This window comes from Oculina patagonica, chromosome 4 (assembly GCF_052425735.1).
Source record: "Oculina patagonica isolate OP01 chromosome 4, crgOcupat, whole genome shotgun sequence".
NCBI lineage: Eukaryota > Metazoa > Cnidaria > Anthozoa > Scleractinia > Oculinidae > Oculina > Oculina patagonica.
This window is the reverse complement of record NC_135761.1, coordinates 29,793,630-29,812,629: the sequence shown is the minus strand read 5'-3', so window position 1 is coordinate 29,812,629 and position 19,000 is coordinate 29,793,630. Positions and strand designations below refer to the sequence as shown.

The 19,000-nt window shown below is 36.8% G+C and overlaps 1 protein-coding gene and 1 non-coding gene across 6 annotated transcripts in view; both read left to right on the top strand.

The window, feature by feature from the left end:
- Nucleotides 1-19,000, top strand: part of LOC144652231 (uncharacterized) — a 137,853-nt gene that overhangs the window by 27,386 nt on the left and 91,467 nt on the right. The window contains exons 15-19 of one of the 5 annotated variants that reach the window (XM_078512241.1): nt 360-439; nt 4,471-4,558; nt 4,761-4,807; nt 5,385-5,420; nt 9,262-10,414. The exons of 1 other annotated variant lie outside the window; for it this stretch is intronic. In XM_078512241.1, coding sequence (XP_078368367.1) covers nt 360-439; nt 4,471-4,558; nt 4,761-4,807; nt 5,385-5,420; nt 9,262-9,291 — 281 coding nt within the window. In that variant the 3' untranslated portion in view covers nt 9,292-10,414. Of the gene's footprint in view, nt 1-359; nt 444-4,470; nt 4,559-4,760; nt 4,808-5,384; nt 5,421-9,261; nt 10,415-19,000 lie in introns of those variants that run through there. 3 more of the 5 variants (XM_078512243.1, XM_078512244.1, XM_078512240.1) reach the window with 3 other exon arrangements.
- Nucleotides 8,333-8,406, top strand: Trnat-agu (transfer RNA threonine (anticodon AGU)). The gene has a single exon. It is a non-coding gene; the product is annotated as a tRNA-Thr (tRNA).

Sequence of the window (19,000 nt, the reverse complement as noted above, 5' to 3'; positions counted from 1 at the left end):
AGTAATCCCTTGAGAAATTAAAACAGTCCCTTGAGAAATTAAAAAAGTCCCTTGAGAGTTAACAAGAAAGTGGTTCCGAAATTTGCCCCACATAACTGTTATTCTCCTACTTTCGCTTGTAAACAAGCAAAAAAGTCGAAAAAACCGCGCTTGTTACCTCATTGTTAATTTTTGAGACAGTTTAGTAGGAAAACACCATCATCATCTTAAAAACAAGATCTACTTCCTCTTCCCTTCCCTCTCCTTTTGTGTCCTTCCGCTTCCTTGATTACATTCAACAAAGTCAATAAGAAATAACTGAGGAAAAGTCAGGTACAATTTTTGATACTTAATTACCATTGTTCTCAACTGTTCAACAGGACCAGAAACATTAATACCAGAAATAACAATACCAGAAAGATCAAGACCAAACAGATCAATGGCAGGAATATCATTTCTGGCGAGTATAATTTGCGAAGCTTTGCAATATCATGGGTAACTAATTGCATGCGATCATTGATTTCTATTACGCTATAAGAGAAAATTTATGTTTTCCTTTCCTTTACACTTTGATGTTCCTGGGGTCGTTTTGATTTTTCAAAAAGTCTCACAGGCATCAACTTGCAAAACATGATAAGGAATAAATTGTAAACAACACTTATCTGGCATTAAGAAACAATACATTTTATAAAATAATTAAGATAGTATGCGCGCTTTCATTGGTCGAAAGGTGAGTTTAGATGAGAGTATGTAAACACGGTTGTGACGTCACGCTTTCTGTGTTTCCCAGCACAATTTAAAAACATTGTAAAACTGCCAAAAAGACTTGCAAAGTAAGTACGATATTAAAGAAATGGAAAACAATACCAAATTTTGGATATGTGTTCCGGCTTTCTCTTCCCACATGAGCCCGAGGAAAAAAAGCAAAGGAAAGAAGAACCACAGCGCTTTTCCTGGAGGGAGCTCAAGCGAACGACAAAATATACAACAAAATATTCAAGTAAATTTTTGCATTTAAGTACTACCATAAAATTCCCTACAAGACATTCTTTATTAGAAAAAAGTTATATGTGAAAATATTGAAGGACCGCAGCCAGGATACAACATATTATAAAATTTGAAACGATCTCTGACTTAAAAACTTTAAAAATACAAGCTTTCGGCTGTTTGAACTACAGCCTTCGACGGGTAAAATGTAAAACGGTAAAATATGCAGTGTGTGAAGTTGCGAAATAAAAATGCTAATAACTAAGAATATTTGTTAAAAAGAATGCGAAATAAAAATGCTAATAACTAAGAATATTTGTTAAAAAGAATGTTGTACTGTCCAGGTAGAGGACAGGAATTGTTATCCGCATTGGGAGTTAGCTTCGAATGCCACGCTTCCAACGTTTTTCTTGTTCTAAAGCCGCCTTTGTCAATGACAGATGCATTATCAAAGTCAATCGCGTGATTGTTGGACCAGACGTGATTGGCAATTCTTGAACCTTTTGCCGCGGTTTTTACATTTCTCAGGTGTTCTTTTTTCCTGGTGTTGAAGGCTCTGCCCGTCTCACCAATGTAACACCATGAACACTCAGAACAAGGAATTTTATAGACAACGTTTGTCTGCGATTCCAAAAGAAGGTCGAAATTTTGGAGCCGGGAACTGTTGTTGAAGGGTGGTCAGTGGTTTGTTTACTACTGTGATATCGTGCTTTTTGAGGACACGGGTCAGAGGTTCTGTTACGCCTTTAATGTATGGTAGAGAAGCGAATGACTTGTGTGATTCGGGCGCCTCGACCATTTTGAAGAATGTTCCAACAAGTTCCTCCGGGGACAGCACTGTCGAGGGTCGGGTTTTGTTAGACTGGATGTTTTTAATGAACTTCGATGGGTAACCATTAGATTCAAGTGCTGAATGAACACGGTTAAGTTCATTCAGCACTTGAATCTAATGGTTACCCATCGAAGTTCATTAAAAACATCCAGTCTAACAAAACCCGACCCTCGACAGTGCTGTCCCCGGAGGAACTTGTTGGAACATTCTTCAAAATGGTCGAGGCGCCCGAATCACACAAGTCATTCGCTTCTCTACCATACATTAAAGGCGTAACAGAACCTCTGACCCGTGTCCTCAAAAAGCACGATATCACAGTAGTAAACAAACCACTGACCACCCTTCAACAACAGTTCCCGGCTCCAAAATTTCGACCTTCTTTGGAATCGCAGACAAACGTTGTCTATAAAATTCCTTGTTCTGAGTGTTCATGGTGTTACATTGGTGAGACGGGCAGAGCCTTCAACACCAGGAAAAAAGAACACCTGAGAAATGTAAAAACCGCGGCAAAAGGTTCAAGAATTGCCAATCACGTCTGGTCCAACAATCACGCGATTGACTTTGATAATGCATCTGTCATTGACAAAGGCGGCTTTAGAACAAGAAAAACGTTGGAAGCGTGGCATTCGAAGCTAACTCCCAATGCGGATAACAATTCCTGTCTTCTACCTGGACAGTACAACATTCTTTTTAACAAATATTCTTAGTTATTAGCATTTTTATTTCGCATTCTTTTTAACAAATATTCTTAGTTATTAGCATTTTTATTTCGCAACTTCACACACTGCATATTTTACCGTTTTACATTTTACCCGTCGAAGGCTGTAGTTCAAACAGCCGAAAGCTTGTATTTTTTAAAGTTTTTAAGTCAGAGATCGTTTCAAATTTTATAAAAAAGTTATAGGTCAACGCAAACGAAACAATATGCTACAAACTGTAAATCTTTTTGCCGGCAGATCTGCTTAAAATGCGATAAAAATGACGCTCAAAATGTATTTTCTCAGCGTAAAAATTCTACTGTTACATTAGCAATTTTTTTTTCATTCAAAATGGGATTGGAGAAAAGGAGAGAATGAAAATAAACCAAAGCAGAATTTGAGGTTTATTCTCCGCTTGAAGCACATTAAAAAGACGGAGGAAACGACAGCTAGTAGAATAAACTGGAATCGTTTAGATCGCTATCTGAACAATTGACCGTACAATAAATGCATACCATTGCTACCGACCTCGCTAGATCCGCTGCTTGTGCTTTGATTCCTAATTATCCAGTAAAACTTCACAAGACACGATGAGACATTTCAACCGTGTTATCGGGCTGCCAAATCATTCAGGCAAGTTCACTTCACTTGCAAGAGTGTTTTTAAAAGCACAGTCGCATTCATTTCCAGCTTAAATGAACTCCTCATCTTGAAGTTCTTTCCTTACAGAGCCGTATTTTTTAGCATTTCTTTTAGTTTTTGCCAAAATTTCCGTATTTTTCTGCAAGGTTTACGTGGAATCGCTTTCGTTGACACGGCGCTGTTCGCCACAAATTTTACTTGAACTTTTATAACACGAATTTTGATTGGTTCATGTATTGTCAAACGCGCGTTTTGAGAAAATCTATTTTAATCAAGAAGAAAATAAACCAAATCCTCTTCATTTTTCGAATTATTTTTGAAAAGATATTTTATAAAAGCAATAGAGGACTTTTTCCGTGTTTACATAGCCTCATCTAAACACTCGGGTGGTTGGGAGAATTCTCGAAAGTTATGCAAACCCTCGACTGCGTCTCGGGTTTGCATAACTGTCTCGAATTCTCCCAACCCCCCTCGTGTTTAGATGAGGCTATGTAAACACGGAAAAAGTCCTCTCATGCTTAAATATGAAACCCTTCGTTACCTATGTTCATCTTTGGTAGCTATATAAACGTAATAGGCTTTCCATCATCTAAACCATAACTTTTATATCGGCTAAATTCGGGCTCTTCGGTATGTTGAGGTGGCTCCGTAGTTATTCCGAGCGCACTTGTCCATGTCAAACTTTGCGTCATAACGTTTTTCGGCCTTGACGTGATAACTATGAAATTTTGGAGAAAATTCCGCGTATCATTTAGTATGATATATATAGCATGGTATATTTTCCTGGAGAATAATATTTTAATGTTACTGGCGTTAAACTGGACTCCTCTTTTTCGACAAAATCGCATCTATTAAAAAAAAATTGATGATGTATTTTTCCTTAATTTCTTTAATCAACTTATATTTACTTAATACATACGATCTCATCTCAGTTTCAGGAAAAACTGTTGGAGCAAAAGTACGCAAATATTACGTCATGTAAATTCGGCTCTAACATTCTATAATAAGTTTTTATACTGACCTTCGTCATGTTAAATGACTTTAGTATTTCCACTGTTCTACTCCAAAGATTTTCCTAAAACAAGTAAGCTGAGCCCGTCAGCAAAACATTTTTACAGGATGTGGTTTTGTCCAAAGAGTGGGGTCCAGTTAAGCGGCGATAATATTGAAAATGTTTTTTTCTTCAGTTAAATCAATAAAATCATATAATTGCTGAATGATAGGCGGAAGTTTTCCCAAAGTTTTAACTGCCATCGTGTTGAAGCCGAAGAAAGTGCACTCGGAATAACTACGGAGCCACCTTAATACTAATTGGTTGTATTTGATCTGCAGGAAGAAGACGAACGTCTGCTGCCGATGTTAACAGAAGAACCTCTGCTGCCGATGCTGCCGATGCTGCCGATGTTTCATGGTCGAGCAGGTATTCAAGTAATAGCCAGATACAAATACGGTAGCTGAAACAAGTATGGGAAATCACACGCGTTAATTCCACCATAAGTCCTTTCGTCATCTTTCTGCCATTTTCCCCTATCATCTTGAAAACAAAATGTGCCTTTTCTTCCTTCTCCTTCCCTGGCTAAATTTTCAATACTTGCTTGCCATTGTTCTCGTCTGATCCACAGAAACAACACCATCAAAACACTGGGAGACAAAGAGTCTAGTTAAAAAGTACAGATACGTATTGATCAAATAATCAATAGATTTTTATCGCCATTCTTTTTAGTTTTTAGGGTTGCGCCTCGCATGGGTAACTATTTTCCCGTTCGCGCAATTCCTTTTTGGTCCTTTTCTTTTATTGTAAAATTTTGAGACCAATAAAGTTGATAGATTAATTTCAGTGTGAATTATTGTTCTCGTGATATTCGATGTTCGTTTTTTTTTAAGTTGCAGAAAAGTCAGGCCAGTATAATTTGCGAAGTTTAAAAATATCTTGGGTACCATAACTAATTTTACTTAGTTATTTTAATTAGTTAAAATTGTATTTACATTTAATATGCTACAACTTGACGAATTTAGATTGTCTTTTCTTTTCATTTGTGATGTTTCTCGGATTGATTTGCTTCTCACAGGCATCGACGCATAAAATAGTAAGGAACAACTTAAAAAAAAAACCACTTCATTTGGCTATGAGAAAAACAATACTTATGAAACCCTTTCCTTAACTGAGTTTATCTTTTGTTACTACATCGCACAGACTCGGGCTCTTCAGTGATTTTTAATATTTATTATTCTTATTTGATCTTCAGGAAGAAGAACAGTCGGAGATGACTCCACTCAAACAGGTATTCCATTAATAGCCAGATACAAATACTGTAGCTGTAACAAGTTAGGGAAAACACGCGAGTCGGACGTTTATTTACCTTCAGCTTACATAATATTATAGTAAAAAAATAACAAGACGTTAGCTGGTAAAATCCCACCAAAAATATCCATAGAAGCTAACCTAGCCGGGTAGCTGATCTGATAAATTGAAGAAGAAAGGTTGATTTAAATACCAAGTTTCCCCCTCCCCCCCCCTCCCCAGAGATAAACACACGCACAAAACAAATATGAAACATAAATATATTTGTAAATAGGCTAATTTTTTAATATAACATCTAGTTTTCCTATCTTTCTGTATATTTTTAAGATATGTAAGGGTTATTTTTAGGCAACGAGGGGATATGTGAATAAATCACATATCGCCGAGGTGCCTAAAAATAACCTGCTTATTTTTCACATGGGCGAGGTATCAACAGTGGCCCAAACAATAAGAAAGATTTTTTTCTTCGTTGTTTTGAGGTAGGTGCGCTGAAATGCGCTGAAATGTTTTTCCCGACACACACTTAACAACAGGAAAAAGGTTCCGAAAAGACGCACTGGGGTTTCCACATTGTTAAATTTTATAATAAACAGGTTATTTTTTCGTTTTTAATACGCCGACCAAAACAATCAATATGCTTGCTAAACAAGCTTAACAATAGATTAAAGATTCCGAAAGTACGCATTGGGATTTTGTAATTGCCTGATAGTTCCGACAACTTTGTAACCACCTTTTTTCACCACTTTACTGCAAAGTTGGCAGAGGTGAGAGAGTCTGCGAAGGAAAGTTCTTATTTTTCGACAAATCCAGGCAATAACTTGGAGAAATTGCTATCCTCAAAGAATCTCGAAGAGGACTGCGAAAACGCTCAGTTTAGCACTTAGGAGGCGACAGAAGGGTTGGTTAGCTTTAACCAGGCGGAAACAAATGGGAAGAAAACGTCGAAGAGGCTAGAGATATAATCGTCGAAGATGACAAATTAAAGAGCTGCTGGTCAGGAACAGTGAAAGGATCCCGAAGAACACTAAAAAAGGTAACCTTTTGGTGTTTGAATGTTTGGAGTGTGTTAGCAACCGAACGGATTGAACTGCAACGGAATTCTGAAAAAGAGCAAACGTCGAGGCATGAGTACCGAAACACATTTCTCGTGTTTTTAATTAAGCAATTGCTCAGTAGTATTTAAAATGTAACAACAGTCAAGGTAAAATAAATCATAACGTTATTAAAGTAAAGTTGCGATTGTTTGTAATGCGAGGCTTGTGGCTTTGCTACGAGGGGAATATTATCGTAATATTCCCCTAGGGGATTATCAACCTTAATAATCCCCTAGGGGAATATTAGATATCAGCCCCGCTCTCCCCTGTTACCATCAAAGCCGCCCCCAGCTTTTCAGACAGTTGCTAATTAGCGGGGTTTATTCAATATAATCAGCCTGGAAGAACAAAGGAAAACGAGCCATGTGAAAAATAAGTATTTTTATCTTGAGAAGAATAAAGGTTATTATTATTTTTTTTTACCATACATAGGAAAATGTGTTGAAGTTGAAACAGCGAATTTTTTTTTTTCTCGTTGTGGGTGCGCCGCCCTGGAAAGGGAGATTGTATTCTTGATTTTTGCCTGCTGTATCCGTTACGACTACTCGATCTTGAAGATCAAGTTTTGAAAACTTTGAAGTTTTCCTGTTTTAACTCCTCTTCTATACAATTCCACACAATTTACCCTTTATATCTTAGATTGTATTAGCCATAACTTGTTCCCTCAGGCATATAATGGAATTTTTTATGCTTTTCTTGTATTACAATTGCACTGAGATACCAGTTAAAAGAAATTGTCAATTTTTATAGAAAGGAAATGGTGTAAAATTCAAACACGAAACTACAATTAACTACATAATAGGTATATAAATAAATAAAAAGAACCAAATAATTTAATATTTTTAGAGCACTGAAGAGAGAGGGCTTCGTGGTTTGTCGTGATCCTCATTACTTTTGAAGAAAAATAAAACGAATTGAAGAGGTTTCATAAGTGTTCCAAACAACAACAGCCCATACGTTAAAAAGGATAGACTAGAGAGTAATATAATTGTATAAAAATGTCAAATTTATTTAATGTTTAATAAATGAGCAGCAGTGTACCAACTGCGAATTTATTGAACATGTCCAAAATCTTCTGATGTAGATCAACTCATTCTTGGGGCTATTTTGGCCTAGAAAATCGGACGTAAAGTTTAGCCGTGTCTTTATCAGATATAAAGACGCTCATTAAACATTAGGTTCTTTTGTATTTTTTTTATGAATTATTTATGAGTTTTGAAAGGAAGAAAAAAGCGATCTTTAGAAAATAATGCCAACTGCTCTTGATAATTGTTTTGCAAAGTTCATGGACGTATTTTTCCAATTTTAAAAATAAGTGAGACAATTATAATGCCTAAATATTCCACATAAGATCATGCTTATTTATTTAATTGTTTGTTTTAAAATTTACAATATTGTTGCTGATCTGACTTCTGAGCTGGATCCAGGATTGGAGCTGCTGGCTGGGAAGCACAGTGTTTCATTACTTCTCATATGATCTTGCATATTTATTTGATTGTTAGTTTTAAAATTTAAAATAATAATTATATTTTTTTAAGCAAATGAAGCATCATCGCAGTAATGTACTCAACTTAAGCAGTTGAGAAAAGCAAGCCTGAAAAAAAATTCAGGCTTGAACGGGAATCGAACCCATGACCTCTGCGATACTAGTGCAGTGCTCTAACCAACTGATCCTTCATGATCCTTCATCTGCTTAAAATGTATATCCGCAGGACAAATATATGAATTTCATATATTCATTTCATATCTTCTCCATCCACGGGTATATTACGAACTCACAAGTGACCAGCTCCCAGTTGGCTTGATAGCTCAGTTGGTTAGAGCGCTGCACTAGTATCGCAGAGGTCATGGGTTCGATTCCCGTTCAAGCCTGAATTTTTTTCAGGCTTGCTTTTCTCATCTGCTAAAGTTGAGTACATTACTGCGATGATCCTTCATTTGCTTAAAATGTATATCCGCAGTACAAATATATGAATTCCATATATTCATTTCAAATAATTATATTATTGCTGATTCATAATTTGGGTTTTTAACATTGGTACCGGTGAAACTTTAAATTATCACACAACATTTTTTAAAATCCTTTAGGTAAGTGTAATTTGCGAAACTTGTAAACACTTCAGAGCAAACATTTTCGCCGATAAATATTATTAATCTTATCCTACAGCTTTTATTGCAAGTACAAGAAATCACTGCACAGCTGTTAAGGCGCAAAAGCAATTTGAGAGTGGGTCAAAAGTTGGGTAAAACTCGTACCGCATTACGCTATACATTATTAGATTGGGGGCAAAATGTCATGCCTTCATCTCGGCAGAGACTTCTTTATCCCTGATATTAAGATTTCCAAAGAATCAAGCGCATATGAAAAACTGATGACACTTTGAGAGATTGACAGAAGAAGTTGACAGTTTCAGTGAATTACAAATGTTCGTTCGTTGAAAGCAGAAAGGTCTCTGAAGAGTCCCTTGGCACGAAACGCTGCGTCAGACTAGCCACGAACATTTGTATTTCACTTTGAGAGATGTCAAGCAAACTTTGTCAAAATGTCTTTAAGATACTTTTTGGTTTATCTTCAGTGCATAAATTTCAAAAGAGGATAATTCAGTACCCGTCTCTTATTCTCTTATTTTCTGAAATAGTTTACTTATAACCGAGATTTAAGATGCGTCAAAGTAAACAGTGTTCGCTTACAGCAGCGTTATTTTAATTTATGATGTTGTCTTTCAGGTAGACGTCGGAAGTCACGATGTTCCGTGATGTGACGAAACTTTAAATGAGAAAATCATGTCAAAGCCCATCGACTAACTTGATTGAAGCAAAGTCCGACATGGAAATGACAACATTTATTCCTCGTGTGTGTCTGGGCAGTAAAACAAGTCGACATTTCTCACATATTCAGTCTAGAAAGTCAAGATAACTGGCGAAAGATTTTACTTATCAAAGTCCAGGAGTGTAGTTGAATTGTCAAGCTGCTGTTTTTTTGTGTTTGTTTTTTTTCATTTTTTAAATCATTTTTCTTGCCCTAAGAGGGCCAATCATGTGAACTACTGGGCAATCATTGAGTAATGTTTAATTTTCGTTAACTGAAATCATCATTTTAGTGTTTTATACATTTATTGGTGAGCAAAGAAAAGCGGAGACTTCTGCTCACAGGCTATGAATGGAAGATATTTCACGAACTTGTTTGTATGATTTTAGTGATGGTTAGGTGAAAAGTAACCCGAAACGGGTAATTTTTACGTACAGATTTTAAGAAACGGATCCGCTTTGCATAGTGTAAACTCTTCTCCAGTCAGTTTGTGACTGTGTCATGCTTCTGTCTTTATACGAGACTGCTCGTACTCAATTCAAGTTTAGGCCCCACCTAAACTACAGGGCACCATTAATCGTAAGAATATTGATTGCATAACCAAATAACTTTAGTTGCTTCGGATTGATGTTTTGGTGGGACACTTCCTTTTGTGGTAAACAAGCCGTATAATACTATATAGACGGCTGTTTAACATGTGAATACAGATCGGCATAGTTTGTGTGTGTGTGGGGCGGGGGGGGGGGGGTAGAGGAGGATAACGTTGTATAATGATAGATGCCAATAATACGTCGTTTTTCTCAAATTTTTCGTTTTTTCAGTGAATATCTTGTAGAAAATAAGCTAAAATAGTATGTAATAAATGAGGAAGAAATACTGTGCATAATACACGGTCTTATCCCACGAGAACGCTAGAAAATACGACACAGTTAACAAAGTAAAAAAGAATAAGAAATGTTGAATTCATACTGAACACTGATGTAAACGGGAAAACACTCTCCAAGATTTATGTGCAGATCTCGCGTCAGTTCCTGAAAAGGCAAATAAAAAGAAAAGAGCTGTTTTGTTTTACTATTGAGTACTAGTTACCTTAATATTGGAAATGAACGCTCCATGAAATTAACCCGAATTCTCAAAATTCCGTTAATTTTCGCAATGTGATTTAACTGGAGCGTTAATTTCCCAGAAATATCATTTCAAATACTGGACACTGTCAGAACACATATTGGAACTGGGAAACAATATCCTTCTCTTTTCTGTACACTTTTTTCAGTCTTGTACAATGTATTATAGCAGCCAAAACAACTTTAGAGACAAAAAACGCGTTAATTTTTTTTATTTGGAAAATTTGATCCCTCCCTGGCGTTAATTTCCTTTATTCAAAGGAAACTTCCCCTCCAACTAGCGTTAATTTAAGATGCGTTAATTTCAAAGCCCTTGATTAAGGAAAGCGTTAATTTCTTATAACAAGGTAACTAATGAAGGAAACCTAACTTTGATTTATCCTGATTTTCTGTGCTAAAACACTCAAGAAGGTGACAAGACAGGCGCGTAGCTGAGGTTTTAAGAAGGGTGTTCACTTTCCTGAGTTTTTCCTGAGTGCTTCATAACACAGCATAACACATGTTGGGGTGGGGATCGAATTAAGCACCAATACGTAGGCTTTTGTACATTATGCTAGCATTTTTTCGAGCATTTTAGTGAGGCAAAAGCATTGAGCGTTATTCGAGCATTTTAGTGGCATTTTCCCGGAAATTTTTTTTTTTCGAGAAAATAAAAAAGAAATTAAATTTTTTAGAAAAAATGAAAACTAAAACTCAAAATTCAACAACAAATAACTTTCCAGAGAAAGTCAACTACCATATGTACTTAGACTCGTGGATGATTTTGAGGATTATGTTTTTTTGGCTGTATTTATGAACTTGTATAAGTTCAACCTCGTCCCCAGGGAAGGGAAAAGCGCCCTGGGGACGAGGTTGGTAGTCGGTTGGTATAAGTTGTTGTTACTTGCAACACTTGTACGTTTTTGTAAGTGTTAACAGTTAACACCACGTTAAAAACTTTGAAATTAATTAAAAAACCCGTTTAATTAATATATTATTTTCTTTTTTTTCATTTTGCTCACTGTAATGTTCTGTGTTTTTTTGTGTGTTTTTACCGACCTCAATTTGTATTTTCATAATTGTAACACTGGCTGCCTGCCCTTTTTAACTCTTTAGTTATTTCAGGCAGCCAGACCCTTAATTATTCATTTATCATATATATATGTTTTTCCTTTTGTAAATATTTAGGGTAAAATAAAGTTTTGTTGTTGTTGTTGTAATGAGCATTCTTCGAGCATTTTAGTGACTTTTTTGGGGGAGACCGAGCATTTTAGTGGGGAAAATGGAGCATTTTAGTGAGGAAACAAAAGCATAATGTACAAAAGCCTACCAATACGTCGCTTTAGAGACGAGGAGAAAACTGGGGCAAATCTTATCTCGTAGTCGCTTGTGGGAAGGTCACTAGCCTCTCATCTTTTGTTTCATGCCCAGTAACTATCCCACAAGCCACTGCGAGTTGAGACGCGACCCAGGTTTCTTCACGTTTGTTAAGTGGCGAATTAATGGCGACATCTGGGGTGCTTTCCATCCAGGTGTTAATTCGTCCAAATATTCCGGAAATGTCGGAACAAGAGAAAATAGTACAGAAATTTTCTGGGAAAGATTCCAATGCAGTCATTCAACCGAAAATTCCGAAAGAGCAAAATCAAACAGAACTAAATTTTTTGGGAATTCTTTTTTCAAAAATTTGAGTATAATTTCTAAGGTTGTACTTTTCCCCGGAAATTTAAAAAAAAAAACCGCCATTTTACACTCAGCCCAAAGTTCCTTCGGCCGAGAATTTAGCGAGTTGGGCATCTGAAAGCATGTGTTAAGAAAGCGTTCCATACACATTATTCATAAATGGAGGATCGTGCGAAATAATTCAAGAATTAAAAAATACTACTTCAATTCGCCATACTTTGCTTTGTTTTGGTTCGAAGTGAAGCCGCACTCGCCTCGCTTTCATGTACTCAACCCAAACCCTTCCGCGTGTTCCGCCATTTATTGATAAGGTGTAATGCTCATAAAACCTTCAGTTTGACGACGTTTTTGTTGCTGTTGTGCCTTGTGAAAGGTCCCTGTTGTTGTGGCCACGACGTCGGTCTCGGCGGTATATCAGTGTGTGAAATGCTTTTTAGTGCAGAATTCACTTTTTGATAGTTTGGTGGACTGTCGCCTGCTAAACTCCTAAACCTCTAAAGCGCTATAGTGTAAACTTTTAATTAATTAATTAATATCAATAAATTAGTTATTCTTGTGAAGGGGGTAAGGGGTGGGGAACACCTGACCGTGTGCTCGTTTGCTACTTCAAATTAGCAAGACTAAGCGTAAAATACAACGGTTCATATGATTGAAAACTTCCTTGAATGAAAATCTGCACTGCATGATCAGCCTCGTGTGTAACGTTTCAATAAGGAAAATCCTTCTCCTGGATGTACGTTGTCACATGATTAAGTGGTTTGCTTCATGTTAAGGTCGAAATGCATCACGATCGGTCTTTCAACAAGTAAGTAAACATAACAAGTTAACATAAAACAGTGTTTCATACTGAAAAGTATGAGAACTCACTTGACTTATTCTCAAGCAAAGTTATTATTATAATGTCAATTGATTGTCCATATTGCATTATGCCCTTTAGGTATGTACCTGAGTTATATAAACGTACTCCTGCCCAATAGAGCAACGGACATGTTGACTCCCGCCAGGCTCAAATGGGGACCACTCGATCCGAAGTCCAACGCACTAACCAATAGGCTAGAATGTTTTCCATAACTAGCCAGCTTTGTTGGACAAGAAGGAACTGTACTCTTAAAAGCATTATTTGAGCTTACATCACAACTATTTCAAATAAGGGCAATTCTCAGTAATACTCGGCCATATAAACACTTACTGGCGATGTGGTGCTTCCTTTACTGAGATCTGAAAGCGAAGATCACAACGTGGTCACTCGAAGATGGCGATACCCTTTAAACAGACTAATGAGTGGTCACCACCGATTCATCTTTGCCTGATCAGTTTCCTTACCGTTTGGCAGTCAGTGACTATTGACCTTCAAAATATTGTTTCGATCCCGGATTGCAGCTCTGATGCTCTATTGCTCTGATCCCTGATCCCAGAAACCTCACCCTGTTATGGGCTCAAGTTCTCCAGCTGGAGGTCTTCCTTTATGCAACTAGACGACACTAAAAGAGAAGAAGACGAAGAGCGTGTGATGTGAAATTGGAAATTGCTCATGCTTTTCAATAAAGCGAGCAAAGAAGGCCAAAAAACATACATATGAAGCAATACCACTCATAACAAATTTTCGTGCCTACATAATGCAAAGATGACACATTAAAAAACATATGGAATGTTCTTCAATCCAAATGGTGCTGATGATACATGCATGGGAAAACAAATTGCCTCCGTTTTAAAGACATTTCGGTACTTAGCGGAATCTGTTATTGTTCCTGACGCGAATAGCCCACATATTCTGTTTTTAAACAGCCCTATCGTCCTGTTACAGCTCTTCGTCGAGCTATTTGTTCAAAAAGGATTTAAATCATCATAAATTCGTTTAAAAAGGCGTTAATCCAATGTTTCCTTGTTGCCAAAGTATAGATTGAAAGGGTAAAGGTTTGACTTGTCTTCTGACTTCCGTTTCAGAGCTACGCATGCGCACAACAAACAGAAACCCAGATTTCTGGGGACAAAATTCCATTTCCCCAGAGATACAATCGGCGACCACACCGCTGACCGTGGAGTCCGTGGACTCTAGGAACGAGATTGTTTTGAAATTGAACCATTCTAGTCACCAGAGACGCTCTTTCAACTGAATTATTTTCTTTACCAGTCTCTCTCCGTCTTTCCCCATCATGGAATCCTTGGAAAGCCTCAGAACAAGACTCGAATATAAGTTTCTAGTGCTGTGAATCATTTGCCATGCCTTTTATTAATAATAAAAATAATAAAAATAATAATAATAATAACATAGTTATATAGCGCCAATATCCTAAAATTCAAAAGCACGTTACAAAAGTAACCTTAAAAATATTAAAACACTAATAAAAATAAATATAAAAATAGTTTAAAAAGTTGCAAAAATGCTTGAAATGTCAAGACATATAAAAATCGATAAAAAGTTATAAAAATGTTTTTAAAAAGGAACGTTTTTTAAAAATTTATGTGTAAAAACGGACACTGTGGAGCTGTTCCTGATGTCAGAAGGCAGAGTATTCCTGAGTGTGGGGCTGCCACGGAGAAAGATCTTGCGCTGTATTATTTTAAATTAAAATGCGGAATAGAAAGAAGGTTCTGAGATGATGAGCGTAGCTGACGAGATGGAGTGTATGGTGTAAGAAGATCTCGAACGTATGAAGGTGCCAGATCGTTCAGAGCCTTGTACGTGTAAGTAGAATTTTAAACATGTTTAATTTATTTAAACATGATTATAGTGACAAAAGGGTACACATAGCAGAAAAGTCTACTTTTTGTGGACACTATTTAAAATATAATTACAAATTTACTTACATATTAATTATAACACTCATAAAAAGACCTCTTAGGCCAAGTTAAAAACAATATTTCTCGTCCGGTTTCTATAAATAAATGGCACGCAATGCATGCAGAAGCGATGACGTTTCACAAGGGGTCTTGCATTATTTTAAGAAAATTCGTCAAAAACTTAAGGTAAATAAAAGTAGCTGACACCTTGTACGTGAAAAAGACTGTTATTCAACTGCAGCTTACATATTTTAAACATAACAAGCAATGTTAGTGATTGTATAAATAGCATAGTTAGGATCTGATAAAATTCAAATAAATACAGTAGTTATGAATTCACAGACCAAGGACGCAAATAATACATTTTCTTCGTAGATTTGCTCAATTGAACAACAGTAATATTTTATTTTATGTTTTTATTTTCTTTTAGATTCCCCTATGTTGTCTCAACAAAGATTGCGTTATACTGTAGTGTGATATCCGATAAACGACATACGATACGCGCGAGCAAGCCTCCTTTAAACTGCGAGAAAGGTCAAACGGTCTCTTGCTCACAGCGACCTTCATATTATAAGAATTAGAAATGTCTGTCTACTAAATCCAATAGATCTCATCATATGTAATTTGTCTCTTTCGTTTATACATTGTAGTGTTCCATTTTAACTGCACGGGAGTATTTTGCTTTTGTGTTCTACGCGGCAATTTCTTGTTAAGTTAAACTTGATTTTGTTCGATTGTGCGAAACAGACAACAGAATAAAATAACCCGTCGTGCGATGGCAATAAGCGATGACGTCATTACTTACACGTCATCGCTTAAAAAGATAGCGGGTGGGCGCTTTTTTGTTATTTTTTATTTATTATTTTGTTGCATTCATTACCTGTGTTGTTCAAATATCGATGCTTTTTCCTCCATCGTCAAATTCACCAGAAGCGAACTTGCAAAATAAATTCTTCAAAGTAATTTAAGTAATTTTGGCGTGAGTTCGTATTAAAACACAGACAAAAGCCATGTCTTACAGAATTTTCAACTACGTACAAAGTGAAAGTAACGCCTGTTGCTTTTTGTTCCTTCCAACTTTTTCAATAACAAATAATAAATAACTGGCACGCGATGCATGCAGAAGCGATGGCGTTTCACGAGGGGTCTTACATAATTTTGCGGAAAACATAAAGTAAATAATAGTAGCTGACACCTTGTGTGTCGAAAAGACTGTTATCCAACTGCATCTTACATTTTTTTTAACATAAGAAGCAATGTTAGTGATTGTATAAATAGTATAGTCCGAGGATCTGATGGAATTCAAATAAACGCAGTTGTTATGAATTCACAGACCAAGGATGCAAATAATACATTTTCTTCGTAGATTTGCTCAATTGAACAACAGTAATACTTTATTTTATATTTTTATTATTTATTTAGATTTCCCTATGTTGTCTCAACAAAGATTGCGTTATACTGCAGTGTGATATCACGGATAAACGACATACGATACGCGCGAGCAAGCTTTTAAGGTCAAACGGTCTCTTGCTCACAGCGGCCCTTTGTATTTTAAGAATTAGAAATTTTTGTCTACTCAATCTAATAGATTCCATCATATATAATAAGTCTCTTTCGTTCATACATTGTAGTTTTCCATTCTAACTGCACAGAAGTATTTTGCTTTTGTGTTTTACGCGGCGATTTCTTGTTAAGTTAAACTTGATTTCTGTTCGATCGGGCCAAACAGACAAAACGAACCGATCGTGCGATGGCATAAAAGCGATGTCACGCCATCGCTTAAAAAAGAGAGGCGGCCCCCAAAAATGAAGCGGGCGGGGACGAGAGACATTTGTATGTTTTTTTACTTGGCCTTGTTTTTTTACTTGGCCTTGTTATTTTTGTTACAAACAAAAATAATGGTACTAATAACACTAATTATTCAAATGATACTAATAATACTAAATAAGCTTACACTAATTTTGGCAAAGGGAAAAATCAATGCAACTGTCAGACATGAGTTCAGCGATGTTTACTTTTCTACTACATTTTACTCACTTAGTTTCTGGAGCTGTAAATCATGATTTTTTTATTGCCTTTTAATTCACATAGCGCATATATATTCAGTCTCTTCAGCTTTCCTGTGCTTTAATACAAATTTTCGTCAGCGATTGAAGTTGAATAACAGGAAATTGAGGTGAAAGGTCAAACTCAAGATCCTCCTAGATAGTGTTACATTCCGGCCTGATTCTCCGATTGTTGTTCGAAGGCCATACGAACGTTTCCGATTGTTTTTCGAACTCTTCCGAAGATACACGATGTTCCCCAAAGACTTCCAAGGACGTTTCGAAGATGTTTGAACTCATTCACGAGACGGAATATCTTGAAAAACCAATTTTACGCTGCGCTCGCGGTATTTTCGGCACCAAAACGTGGGGGGAGAGGGAGCCCCAAGTTTTTGTTTAGGGGGTTATGGCCCCCCCTGTCCCCCTGTTCCGCCGCCTATGAGTATGCAAATTTAGTTCCTCTTTCAGTTGTGAATCGCTGCCTGTTGGACAAGGCTCGATCCAAAGTCTACAAGTCTGCCCGTCAAAATACAGGTTTGACTATTGATTTGTTATCCTTAAAAGTTAATGCACCGGGTATTTAGACAAGATATTTCTCGATTCCCGTACGGACGTCGGCGGTAAAAGAGGTGCTGGGGGTTCCTGGTTAACAGCAAGCTCTTTACTAGGTTCAGCTGTATGCAAGATACAACTCTTGATATTCGGCAGTCTAGTTCATATTGAGGAGATCCTTCGACTAGTGTCGACGAATTTTTATGCACAGGCTTATGCTGGATTTCCACTGACGCGTAATTTTTTTACGTGCGTTCAAGTGCGTGAAGAAATTTATAGACAATGTATGAAAGACTTGCGTAAACCTGTACGCAAGTCGTTCATACATTGTCTCTAAATTTTTTCATGCACGTAAACGCACCTAAAAAATTACGCGTCAGTGGAAATCCACCTTTTAGAACCTCTAGTTGGCCTGTTGATATTACGCATAAAGGCATATCTTTCATTTAAGTTTGATATCTTGACAATCAACTAGTTTAAATGATAATAATAAAAGAAAATCAAAAAATTCTCGATTTCTGGTATTAAAGGAGCCAGGCTCCTGCTAAGAGCTCTATATCCCTCTGGATTTGTAGATTTGCACGTTTGTGTACGACGGCTTTCAGTACTTTCAGCTGCTTTCAGTGTTGTGGCTCGTGACGTACGCAGTGGTTGCTAACGACAAACCTGCGATCAGTCATTAAAAAAGATATTGGCTTGACGACGTCTTTGGGATCAGCCTTTTTTCGCGGCGGGTAAAAATTTAACTCTGATCGCCCGTTAGCTAATATGAAATAAACAATAACCGGAGATCTAATCCTGTATACGTCCGAGTGAAAGAAAAACGAACGATCGACAAAAAATATTGGATTGCTTTTGCACGTTTGATATTTTTACGCGCTGAAACAGAACTTATTGTGGTTTGTGACGTACACAGCGGTAGCTTTCGACGAACCTACAATTAGACATTCCAAAACAAATATTGGATTTACGACTAATCTCCGATATGCCTTATTTTTCACGGCGGGTAAAAAGATAAACCCTGATCTTCCGTTAGATTACGTGAAATAAAAAATAACCGAAGATCCCATGCAGTATACGTCCGAGTAAAGCATGTCGAACGATCGACAAAAAAGATATTGGATTGTTTTTGCACGTTTGCTATTTATACGCGCTGAAACAGACCTACAAAGATAAGCTGAATCAATTATTTTGTGTTCTGTTCAAATCGGTTGAGGTTTTCTACATTTCTTACACGAAAGCGCTATGTACAGCCTATCGCATGACCGAGCGCTGATCGTAAAATAAAAATATCCAAAGACCCCAATCTGTATCCAGCTAGATTTGCACGTTTTGTTTACCACAACTTTCTGGTGGCATGTTGCTTTGCATGTACGAAGGTTGCGACCTTTTAAGGTTTCAAAGACTGATCATTCGTGACTGATCATCTTGTGTTACCGGAAAAATAACAAAACAAAAAAAGATTGTAAACAGCTTGTACTTTAACAATGTTG